The following is a 13,404-nucleotide window of genomic DNA, read 5'->3' on the forward strand; positions in this document are numbered from 1 at the left end:
GACACTAGCAAAAGTGCTTGTTTCCTGTTCAGTAACATAAATGGAAATGAATGCAAATCCAAAAATGCCCCCTCCATCAGGTCCTGAGTGAACGCAATGTGAATGAACTAGAATTGAGCTGGACCTTGTTATTTCTTCCAGTGCGATTACAATCACAGGCCTTGTCAGCAGCTGGTTTAACAGTCTATTTCTTGAGAGAGTCAAGTGCCTGGGTTACCCACAGCTCTCACTGGCTCCTCCTGCTGACCTTCACGCAGAATACTAGTGAGGGACCCAAGAAACCAGGAACCAACCTCAACACCATTACTTAAATTTTGAGTTAAGGTCTGCAGGAGGAACCAGTGAGAGCTGTGAGGGAACTTGAAAACCAACTCTTCTGGTAGTGTCAATGTCCTAGACCCCCAAAGCTCTCACTGGTTCCTACTGCTGACCTTTGCTAAGAATAATGATGTGGAGGTCAGCAAGATGACTAGTTAGCCCTTGTACACACGATCGGAGAATCGTCGGAATGTGTCCTATCGGACCGTGTTGTTGGATAATCCGACTGTGTGTGGTTTGCATCGGACTGTTTCCATCGGAATAACCGTCGGACCAAATTTTCCAACTTATTGGAAATATTTTCCGACAAACTGGTCCGATCAGACATACTCCGATCATGTGTAGAGAATTCCGATCGGAGAAAGTGCCACGCATGCTCAGATCAAATTCCTACATCAAAGCTATTGGCTACTAGCCTGAACGTAGTCCCATCGTAACGAAATTACGTCATCACGTTCTGAAAGATCGGATTTTTTCGCCAACTTTGTCCGACCGTGTGTATGCAACAGTTTCGGACAAGATCCGACGGACAAAATCTGATGGATTTGGTTGTCGGAATCTCCAACCGTGTGTACAAGGGCTTAGAGCTGCAGGGGATGCAGGAGATTGACACTACCAGAGGAATCTGCTTCAATGCAAACTTTAGAAGAGGAGAATTTTGGAAGTGTCGGTAGGTAAATATGTTGCAGGCATGCCTGGTTTGAACAATTTTTTTTCATACGAGGGTTGCATTCAAAGAAACTTTTTCTGAGAAAAATATGGGAGCTGCCCTTGCTGAATTCCGAAAATGCTAGCTACATGGCTGTCGTAGTAACCTGTCCCTTACTGACCCAGAGCAAGGCCTCACGGGTTCCTGTTTCCACTTTTTGTTTCCTGCACAGGAAGCCATTTCTAGCTATCTTGACAGATTGCCCACTCGACTATCCTAGTGGAGAGCCCCCAATTGCAGCATCTTCCTCTAAGCCCTTGTACACACGGTCGGAGAATCCGTTGGAATGTGTCCTTTTGGACCATGTCGTCGGATAATCCGACTGTGTGTGGTATGCATTAGACTGATTCCGTCGGAATATCCGTCGGACCCAATTTTCCAACATGTTGGAAATATTTCCCGACCAACTGGGCCAGTCGGACATACTCCGATCATGTGTAGAGAATTTTGATCAAGTGCCACGCATGCTCAGATCAAATTCCTACATCAAAGCTATTGGCTACTAGCCTGAATGTAGTCCCATCGTAACGAAATTACGTCATCACATTCTGAAAGATCGGATTTTTCGCCAACTTTGTCCGACCGTGTGTATGCAACAGTTTCGGACAAGATCCGACGGACAAAATCCAACGGATTTGGTTGTGGAAATCTCCGACCGTGTTTACAGGGGCTAAGAGTGGCGAGGAGCACTTCCTCTTTAAAAGGATCCTGTAAATACAGTAGAATGAACCCTTCTTCACAATTTCAAAATACATTTTTGAACAGACCCAAGTCAGTAAACTAAAGTCCAAATCCAGAAAAAAAAAAAAAAAAAAAAAAAAAAAGTCCCAACGTCCCCCACTAATTTCTAGTTATTCATTTTTGGAAACCAAAAAGCTTCCAGCATCTTCTTTCACATACCTAGATTATATGGCAATCCATTGCACCATTTTCAAAAACTAAAGTGGCAACTGGAAGCTGCACTTTATGCCAGTTGATTGGTCCTGTTGCCTTCCCTTCCGTCATGAAGTTGCTACTGGAGGAGCCTGTGATGGATACTTCTAGCCGCCATTGGGCAGTGTTGGCTTAAGCAGAAAACAACATGGGCACCACCTGAAGGACTTCCCCACGCTAAAGACCAAGGGACAGAAAAAAAATTGGGCCAAGCTTATCAAGTGTCCGTGGTTTAAGTTAGTAATTTGCCTCTTAGTGCTCCCCTCCACTGGAAGCAAACAGGGACACCCAAAAACCACCTACCAACCGTGTATTAAACCTTCCAATTCCAAAAAACACAAATGTTCAAAAACTGCTTGCAAACCATAAAAAGTAGGACTAGGGTTGCATCAATACCGATAATAGTATTGGTGCCGTTACCGAGCATTTTACTCCTGCAAATTCTCTGATGCTTCACCCGATACCTAGGCAGTCAGGGGTAATCGGTGCGGCAAGTTACAATAACCAATCTCCCTGTATATATTTCAATAAAGCAGCTGACAGGCGATTTCTCTCCTGCCCCCCCTCACGGGCTCTGATTTATTTAAATCTACACAGGGAAATAGGCGATTGTAACTCCTGCCCACCACTGCACCAATCACCCCTGACTGTCCCTTGTATCATCCTCCGTTCCCCCGCCATGTCCCCCCTGCTCCTCCGGTCCCCCGCCATGTCCTCCCTGCTCCTCCGGTCCCCCGCCATGTCCTCCCTGCTCCTCCGGTCCCCCGCCATGTCCTCCCTGCTCCTCCGGTCCCCCGCCATGTCCTCCCTGCTCCTCCGGTCCCCCGCCATGTCCTCCCTGCTCCTCCGGTCCCCCGCCATGTCCTCCCTGCTCCTCCGGTCCCCCGCCATGTCCTCCCTGCTCCTCCGGTCCCCCGCCATGTCCTCCCTGCTCCTCCGGTCCCCCGCCATGTCCTCCTTGCTCCTCCGGTCCCCTGCCATGTCCTCCTTGCTCCTCCGGTCCCCCTCCATGTCCTCCTTGCTCCTCCGGTCCCCCTCCATGTCCTCCTTGCTCCTCCGGTCCCCCGCCATCTCCTCCCTGCTCCTCCGGTCCCCCGCCATGTCCTCCCTGCTCCTCCGGTCCCCCGCCATGTCCTCCCTGCTCCTCCGGTCCCCCCGCCATGTCCTCCTTTGTCCTCCCTAATCCTCCGCTCCCCCGCCATCTCCTGGATCTGTCAGGATGGAGAGCGGAGGAAGGAGCTGGGTAAAGATGTAATTTACCGCCTCCTTACTTTCTGAATGCACAGTGATCACTGACTCTGTACATTCACATAACTTGGCATCATAATCTGTGTTTACGAATGGAGAGGAGCCTCGGTCTCCTGTCCATTCATCTTCAGTGCAGCTGAGGCTGCAGAGAAAGGGACTGGGGAATCTGTATCTTCAGTCGCCTTCTCTGTCTCAACAAAGCCACATATATAAATACATTTTAATAAAAAAAAAAAAAAATTTAATAAATATTTAAAGGTAAAATTGTAAAAATAAATAGAAACAATAAATAAATAAAACACAAATAACATACAGACATCGTCCACTCCCCCCCCCCCCCCCCCCAAAAAAACAAAAAAAATTATAATATATTAGTAAAAAAAAAAAAAAAAAAAATTATAAAAAAAAACTACCAAAATAGTCCACTGTCACATGACATAAAAAAAAATAAAAAAAAATAAAAAAAAAGTATTGGTAATCGGTATAGGTGAGTACTTGAAAAAAAAAAAAAAAGTATCGGTACTTGTACTCGGTCTTAAAACAGAAGCAGCAGCATTGCAACTGCCGCAACACGGTGCAACCTTCCAATTTCCCAACTGAAGGGTGGTCACAAATGTTCAAAAACTGCTTGCAAAAAACTGCTTGAAAATAAAAATAAAATAAAAAACAGGAAGCACATTTTCAAAGCATGTGTGAATGTTGAGCGTTGCGTATATGTCCATGCTAAACAATAAAAAAAGAAAGAGAATTTCCCATGGAATCTGATTGGCTGCAGTCACGGTTCGGCTGACTTTTTTTGTGCCCGACTCCTTCGATTCCTCACCCGGTTGGTGTTGGCAGGGCCCACAACTCAAATTTTGAAAATCTGACAAAATGTAAGACCTGTAGACAGCTTGGGTACACTTGTCAAAAGCCAGAACATTCTCTCTTTCCTTTTTTTTTCTCCCTGCACTACAAACACAGGAGAAAATGGCCGGGAGCCTAAGACAACAGGACCAGCTTTTTGTTTGAGCAGAAGGATTAATATTTGTTATCCACTTTTGGATTGATCCGTTTCCCCCTCGGATCCCTGAATACACAGCTATAAACCACTTATCACAAGGGGGTGTTCCAGCTTTGTGACATTCACAGGACTGTAACTCAATCATGTAACATGAGCGTTGCCGGCGTCTTAATCCTCACATCACGGCATAAACATCCAGTACCCATACAGAATGCAGACGCCTAAATTATGGGAGGGCCACGGTCCTGTGATATGGTATGTATATTAAAAGGGGTTGTAAACCCATTTTATTTAACCATTTCACCCCCGGACCAAAGGTCTTTTTACAATTTCGCACTGCACTGCTTTAACTGGTAATTGCGCGGTCATGCAATGTTGTACCCAAAAGGAAATTTGCGTCCTTTTCTTCCCACAAATAGAGCTTTCTTTTGATGGTATTTGATTGCCTCTGCGATTTTTACTTTTTGCAATATAAATGGAAAAAGACCGAAAATTTCGAGAAAAAAAAAGATATTTTCTAATTTTTGTTATAAGAAAAATTGAATAAACTCAATTTTAGTCATACATTTAGGGCAAAATTTATTCAGTCACATGTCTTTAGTAAAAAAAATGTCAATAATCGTATATTTATTGTTTTGCGCAAAAGTTATAGCGTCTACAAACTAGAGTACATTTTCTGGAATTTACACAGCTTTTAATTTATGACTGCCTATCTCATTTCTTGAGGTGCTAAAATGGCAGGGCAGTACAACCCCCCCCCCCCCCCAAATGACCCCATTTTGGAAAGTAGACACCCTAAGGAAATTTCTGAGAGGCATGTTGAGCCCATTGAATATTTTTTTTTTTGTCCTAAGTGATTGAATAATGACACAAAAAAAAACAAAAAAAACAAACAAAAAAACAGTTTACAAAAAGTTGTCACTAAATGATATATTGCTCACACATGCCATAGTTATATGTGGAATTGCACCCCAAAATATATTCTGCTGCTTCTCCTGAGTACGGGGATACCACATATGTGGGACTCTTTGGGAGCCTAGCCGCGTACGGGGCCCCGAAAACCAATCACTGCCTTCAGGATTTCTAATGCCGCGTACACACGACCAGACTTAGGTCCGACAGACTTTCGACGGAGTTCTTACAGAGTTCTGACGGACTTTCCGAATGAACGGACTTGGCCACACACAATCACACCAAAGTCCGACGGATTCGAATGTGATGACGTACGACCGGACTAGAATAAGGAAGTTCATAGCCAGTAGCCAATAGCTGCCCTCGCATCGGTTTTTGTCCATCAGATACACACGAGCGGATTTCTCGGTAGGAACTGGGTCCGGCGGAGTTCTGGCGGAAAAATTTGAAACATGTTCCATTTCTAAAGTCTGTCAGACTTTTGCAAATCAAAAGTCCGCTGCAGCCCACACACGATCGAATGGTCTGCCGGAATCATTCCGTCAGACTTTTGATGTTGAATAGTCCGGTCGTGTGTACGCGGCACAAGGGTGCAAATTTTTTATTTCACTCCTCACTACCTATCACAGTTTAGAAGGCCATAAAATGCCAAATAAGCACAAAACCCCCCCAAATGACCCCATTTTGGAAAGTAGACACCCCAAGCTATTTACTGAGGGGCATGTTGAGCCCATGAAATATTTTATATTTTGCCACAATTTGCAGGAATATTACAATTTTTTTTTTTGTGCACAAAGTTGTCACTAAATGATATATTGCTCACACATGCCATGGGCAGAAGTCAAATTACACCCCAAAATAAATTCTGCTGCTTCTCCTGAGTACGGGGATACCACATGTGGGGGACTTTTTGGGAGTCTGGCCACATACGGGACCCCGAAAACCAAGCACCGCCTTCAGGATTTAAATATAAAACGCTACAGAAAAAAAACTGTTAGCGATCGCAGGGATCAGGCCTGACTCTGCAAACGCTGCAGTTATGTGTTTAGTGTTTTGTAAGTGACAGCGATCGATCGATACTGCACTTGGGTGGGCTGGGCAGAGGGGCAAAACGCAGGTGCCAGCAGGTATCTGGGCTGATCCCGCTAACAATGCGTTTTTTTGGAACCCTAAACTGCTGGGGACGCTAGTATAGATCTAATCAGATCAGATATTGATCTGTTCAGATTCTATACCACTACCGGAGGTGTATGCTTTGCGCGTGGGTGTTAGCGGTACTGGCACTAACCTTAGCGCTGCCTGGGGCGACGCAGACCCTGACACTAAAATCTAATTGATATCACCCGCTGGGTGATCAAGGGGTTAAACCTTTATTGGGTAATAAATGGTGGGTGCCCTGATGCTATAAAAAGCAAACTAACTAACCAGAGTCACCCGTAACACTTATACGGTGATCACTGGTAAAAGGGTTATCTCTAGGGGCAATCAGGGGGTTAAAATCTTTATTAGGTAGTGAATGGGGGTCCCTGGCGCTATATAAAAACCTGACGGGGAACCTAAATAACTAACTGGCTAACCAGCGTCACCAGTGGCACTTATACGGTGATCGCTGGTGAAAGGGTTAACTAGGGGCAATCGGGGAGTTAAAACCATTATTGGGTAGTATATGGGGGTACCTAACGCTATAAAAACCTGGCGGTGAACCTAAAAAAATAATTAGCTACTTAGCGGCACCAGTGACACTAATGCAGCGATCAGAAAAATGATCGCTTACCCTGTTTCCCCTAAAATAAGACCTAGCGTGATTGTCGACGATGGCTGCAATATAAGCCCTACCCCCCAAATAAGCCCTAGTTAAAGTCCTTCTATGTCTTATTCTCAGGGTAGGGCTTATTTTTGGGGAAAGAGGATGGGGTTTATTTGGGGGGTAGGGCTTATATTGCAGCCATCACCGACACTGATGCTAGGTCTTATTTTAGGGGAAACAGGGTAGTGACACTGGCAAAAGGGGGTGAAAGGGTTAAATCTAGGGGCAATCAGGGGGTTAAACCTTTATTGGGGGGTGATAGGGGGCTACCCTGGACCTAACACTAACTGCCCTGACAGTTTTTACTTTTACAACCGACACTGAATGCAGTGATCATAAAATAAATGATCACTGCAATCAGCGACACTGTGACTGGGGGGGGGGTTGTGTGCCTACATGTCAGTGTAGTGTTTGGTGCACACTTACTTTCTCTCTTCTCCTCGTAGTCCGGTCAAAAAGACCGCCCGAGGAGAATGACATCACTTCCTCCCTGCCTGTGTTTACTATACACAGCGGGGGAAGCTTCTCATTGGCCAGGAGCGATCGAGAGGGGACGGCCAGAAACCAAGGGCCATCCCCTCATCCTGGATCGCTCCTGAAGCGAAACGGACCGCCGCATCCAGCGGGAGGGGGTCCGATAGGACCCCCCACCAGCTGGAAGGCAAGCCTGTACATGCCATTCTGTTGACGTACATTGGCATGCGGCGGTCCTTAAATGGTTAAAAAACAAAAACAAAAAACACATACTTACCTCCACGTGCAGTTCATTTTGCACAATGTGACCCTGATCCTCCTCTTCTGGGGTCCCCCCACCAGTGCTTGCGGCTCCTCCTCGCATTGCTAAAAAGTGCTCTCCCGGAGGGTGGGGGGGGGGGTTACACTGCGGGTGCTCCCGAGTCCAGCATTTGCGTCCATAATGCTGGACTCGGCCCCGCCCCCCGTGTCATTAGATTTGATTGACAGCAGCGGGAGCCTATGGCTGCGCTGCTATCTATACAATCAAGATTCACTTTTGGCTTTAAAATGGTTGTAAACCTCAGACACGAAATATGAACAAAGCCTATCCCTCTATAGTGTGCAGTTGTCTCAATCCAGAGCACGAAGTGCCATTTCTGTCTGCTGCTTCATTCCTCTGCTATCAGCATGTGATCATTTATGACAAGTTTTCCTGGCACCAAGAGAAAAAAAGGTGACAGGGGAGGGTGTGCCAGCTAATTGACAGCCTCAGCTCTGTTCCTGTGTGAAGGGGGTGTGTCCCTCTACTCCAATCAGCTCTCAGAGTTCTCCTCACTGAGCTCTGCAGAGTGTAAGTTCAGATCCCCTCTCCCTTTTTTTCTGGAAGCTCGGCCAAACTTAAGAAATTCTGGGCTTTGAACAGATGTAGAGAAGAGAAGACTGCAGATAGGCAGGTACAACTTATGTAGGAGGATTTGTTTCAACTCTGCGTATCCCCTGAGGCCAGCCACTTCCTCACTTGGTATTCTGTATGTAAGGGTTCACAGCCAGAAGCAGAATTAAACCTCCACTAAAATTGTTTGGCCTCACCATCTTTTAGCCATAGTGTGCTATTAGTGATGCACTGAAAATTATCTGCGTTTTAAGTGTGGTGCCAAAATAAAAAAATAAAAAAAGGTACCGCCCGCCATTTTACTGTGCTTATGGTGTGCTTTTCATAGGTCATGTGACGCCACAAATTTCATTAAAAAGGCAAAAGCATGTGGTAGACATGCATTTTTTTTTTTTTTTTTTAACCACTTCCCACCCGGTCTATAGCAAAATGACAGCCAGGAAGTGGTTCAGTTATCCTGACTGGGTGTCATATGACATCCAGCTATATAAGCTGCAATTGTGCCCCGGCAAAACGGCGATCGGTGACATGGTGTGTCACTCTGACACACTGCATCTTCGATTGTGGTAAAGAGCCTATGACGTAGGCTCTTTACCACGTGATCAGCTGTGGCCAATCACAGCGTGAACCAGGAAGTGCCAGTAATCGGCTTTTCTTGGTTCGCGCTGACAGGAAGAGCCGATCAGCGTCTCTCCTGTCAGAGGGGCTATGCACTGCTAATCAGCACATCATCAGTGTAGCCCCCCTCAGAGGTGCCCACCACAATGCCAATCAGTGCCCATCAGCTGCAAGTCAGTGCCCACCCAAATCGCTAATCAGTGCCCAAAGTGCCATTCAGTAACAGCTGTCAGTGCCCTTCACAGATGCCCATCAGAAATGCCTGTCAGTACCTCATCAGTGCCACCTATCCGTACCCATCGGTACCACTTATTAGTGCCCAGTGCCATCCATTAGTGCCACCCATCAGATCCCATCAGTGTCGCCTATCAGTGCCACGAGCTACATATCAGTGCAGCCTATCGGTGCCCATCAATTCTACATATTAATGCCTCCTCATCAGTGCCCGTCAGTGAAGGAGAAAACAAAATTTTACAACAGAAACAAATAAACTTTTTTTTTTTATTTTTTTTTTTTTTAAATGTCAGTTTTTTTTTAGTTTGTTTAGCAAAAAAATAAAAACTCCAGGCGTGATCAAAAAAAAATATAAAAAATTTAGTTTGGGTACAGTGTTGCATGAACGCACAATTGTCAAAGTGTGAGAGCTCTGAAAGCTGAAAATTGTCCTGGGCAGGAAGGGGGTGAAAGTGCCCAGTAATGAAGTGGTTAATCTGCCCTTCAACAAATTGGGGGGGGGGGGGGGGGGGAAATAAATAAAAAAAAAAGCATAAGACGCAAAAAGCATAAAAAAAAATGCTAAACGCACCGCAGAAACAGATCAGAAGCAAACTGCATAGGTGTGCACCGGGCCTTAGACTCAATTTCGATCCAACGGAGTAGAGCAGCCAGGGCGGCACATTATCGATCGATTGGCAGCACCGCCAATACTTATCACGAATACAATCACATTTTAAATCAACCAGATTATGAGGTTGAACGGTGTAGCCAGCGCGATTCGATTGATAGGATATAGAACTGTAACTTATGATCATAAAATTTTTGACAATATCCAAGTCCGCGTGTGTGGCATATCGATCGATGGGTTGCCAACTATAGATCGACTAATCATATAGAAAAAGATTGATCGGTAAAAGAAGTTGATCATTTAGTGAAGTGTGTATGGCCACCACAGGACTTCAACTGTGCAATAATCCACACGATGCTACAACCGATAGCATCTAAAACAGATCTCTGTGTAATGGACAATCGATCCTTTATTTTTTTTTTTTTTTTTTTTTTTTGGGCACGCCCCACTTAAAAATCTATGGGGCCAAAAATGTACGATCGTGCTCCAGCAAACTGTCCAATTAGCTGCGGCCAAAACTCTGCAGAACCCAATTAGTTGCTAAGCTGCTGTGTGAATATAGCCCTGTGGTGGAGTCACCAGATAGGCTCATGCATGTGATCAGTATAGTGCAGGGATCTGCAATTAGCGGACCTCCAGCTGTTGCAAAACTACAAGTCCCATCATGCCTCTGCCTCTGGGTGTCATGCTTGTGGCTGTCAGAGTTTTGCTATGCCTCATGGGAGTTGTAGTTCTGCAACAGCTGGAGGTCCGCTAATTGCATATCCCTGCTATAGTGCTTCTGTAAACATGCACTGAAGGACAATTCTGTGCTGTAATGCAGAGGTTGGTGTGCGCCTGGGCGGTGCAGTTCAGCAGGATCACATCACATTGCACTGTTAATTTTTTTTTTTTTTTAAACAAACTTTATTGAAATATCACACAGTGACATTTCATTCAGTTTCAATTGGCTGCAAAGCAGTGGGTGGATGGCATTGCACTGGGTTGGAAAAAAAAAAAATAAAAAAGTACGACCTGCTGCACTCATTTCACCGCACACCACCGGGCACAGATGAGCCAATCGGCTTCTAGCTTCAGGCATTTTGCCTCATCTTGCGGAAGGACTGCACTAGAATACCCATCTGACGCAGTCCCTGTGCACCTGGTGTAAATAGACCCTTGGGTGTGTAAAGGGCTCAATCACACCGATTGCTTGGAGGGCACAGTGGTGAGGCACTGGACCCAGCGCATTGCAATAATATATATATTATATAAAAATTAGACAACATCACACAACAGAATTACTTTCACTACAGCCCCCCCCCCCCCCTCCCCCACACACAATCTAAGTGCCCGTTCACACAGGGGCGACGCGACTTGCAGCGCGACTCACAGACGCGACCTGCACACGACTTCAGCGGCAACTTGCAAAATGACTTCTGTATAGAAGTCAATGCAAGTCGCCTGAAGTCGCCCCGAAAATACTACAGGAACCTTTTTCTAAGTCGGAGCGACTTGAGTCGCTCCTATTAGAACGGTTCCATAGTACAGAACGGAGAGCGACTTGTCAGGCGGCTAAGTCGCCTGACAAGTCGCGGTAGTGTGAACGGGCACTAAATAGCCAGTGTTTTTACTATTTCTTTTTTTTTGGGGGCGGGTACCATCAGTTTTTTTTTCCCCTCTTCTTAACAGCCCCTCAGATCGCTAGAATAGCCGCCCAACTCAGTCCCACCCCACCTGGTGTGACTGGCCCCTATTCGCAGCGCCACTGCTGTTCACATTACATGCGACGTCTGTGCGGTGCGATGTCAATCATACAGATAGTATGGCTGATATCGAAACCGCATTCAGTTCCAAACACACACAGGACCCTTTTTTCTGTTCGGACCAGAATCGGATCGCATGTGTGTTCACACATATGCGATCCGATTCATGTCTGAACGGTCAGTTCGCAGTGCGATACATGAGCTGAAATGGGGGGGGGGGGGGGTGTCATTAACATATAATGACACTCCCCAGCAGTTTGCATATGGCAGTGTGAACTGCCGTGCGTGTCGGGTGAGATGCGGGAATGCGCAGTCGATTCGCAGGGTTCTCGCATTGCACTAGTGTGAACCGGCACTTAGAGACGTAAAGGGCTCGTTTGCACTGAACACTCTGAAGACACCTTGGCAATGCACCCGGTACATCACACCATTATTTTTTTTTATATAGAACCTTATTGTAAAACTACTTTCACAGTGGGGCGTCAGCAGTAAAGCACCACTAGTTTTAGTGGCACTTTACCGCTGTTTAAGCGGGGTGCTTTTAACCCCCCAGAAGGGGGTAAAAGCGCAGTAAAAAAAAAATCACCACTGCCAAAGCGCTTTGGCAGAGCCGCCTATTGACTTCAATGGGCAGGGCGGTGCAGGATCGCTGTATACACCGTCCCAAAGATGCTGCTTGCAGGACTTTTTTTTTTTTTTTTCCCCTGTCCTGCAAGCGCACCACTCCAGTGAGAAGGCACTCGGGCTCGCACACTGCGGCTGCAGGGGAGGCGGTTTTCAGGCGCTATTATTTTTTTTTAAAAGTGCCTGAAAACCACCCCAATGTGAAAGGGGTCTAAAATGTCACACGTGAGAATTCCACTCACTGCAGCGGTGCTTTGGGTCACAACCCACTGGTAATAGACGTATGAGATGCCATACTGGTTTTCAAAGCAGACCACAGCAATGCAATGCACATGGGGTGGTGATGGTTTTTTATTTATTTATTTTTTTAGGCCCCTTTCACACGGGACGGATCAGTAATGATCCGCTTGCTCAGCGGGGATCGATCCGTTTGTCCTCACTGAGCCAGCGGATAACAGGGCGGTCCCGGCACACTGTGCAGGGACCGCCCTGTCAGCTCTCCGCTCTCCTCTATGGGGGAATCGGATGAACGCGGACACACATGTTTCCAAGAAAAAAAAAAAAAATTATATTATATATATATATATATATATATATATATATATATATATATAATACTATTTTTTTATTTTCTTACAAGTGTGTATGTATTTGATTTTTTTTTTTCCTAAGAAAAAAAATAAAAAATAAATAAATAAAAAACCGTATAGGATTTATTTATTTTGTAGATGCAAACCCAACCAAATTTGTGATCAATTTGTGCCGGGCAAAAAAATTAAATAAAAAAATTGGTGATAAATCTTACAAATGTGAGACAGTCTATAGAGATCAGATCATTGGTGGCAGAGAAATGATTTTATAATATATATATACACACACACAATATATACTGTAATCTATATACACACACATTTTTTTCTTCCCCCTATGACCCCATTGGTGGAGGGGACTGTCCTGCACGCGATCAGCAGTCTCCGTCCAGCCAATAGCAGACCCCGGATCGGTGTTACATCGTAACTCCGGGATCAGATCGGATTCCCCCAACACCCTAAATGTGAACGTTGCGTATGAGTCATCGGGCCAATCAGAATGCAGCCCCGCGGCCGCCGCTCACCATCCATCGCACCACACCCGTATAGTCCGCCGGGAAGGCTCGTTCTCTGGGACGGAGTAACCGTGTCCGTTCCGAATCATCCTGGGCTCTAATGAGGTGTCAACCTAGCGGAAGCCGACCCGGACGCTCCCCCGGAAGTGACTCACCCTTGCGCTACCATAGCAACGCCAAACGCTTCCTC

General features: G+C 45.8%; 1 protein-coding gene across 1 annotated transcript in view; it reads right to left on the minus strand.

Moving 5' to 3' along the window:
* PCYT2 (phosphate cytidylyltransferase 2, ethanolamine) overlaps nt 1–13,349 on the minus strand; it is a 55,191-nt gene extending 41,842 nt beyond the window's left edge. Inside the window, exon 1 of the mRNA XM_077458858.1 lies at nt 13,224–13,349. Within this exon, the coding sequence (XP_077314984.1) occupies nt 13,224–13,303 (80 nt within the window). The 5' untranslated portion in view covers nt 13,304–13,349. The remainder of the gene's footprint in view (nt 1–13,223) is intronic.
* Nucleotides 13,350–13,404: the final 55 nt, after the last annotated feature.

Source organism: Lithobates pipiens, unplaced genomic scaffold, assembly GCF_037356315.1.
Source record: "Lithobates pipiens isolate NorthernLeopardFrog02 unplaced genomic scaffold, aLitPip1_a1.2 Scaffold_28, whole genome shotgun sequence".
Lineage (NCBI taxonomy): Eukaryota > Metazoa > Chordata > Amphibia > Anura > Ranidae > Lithobates > Lithobates pipiens.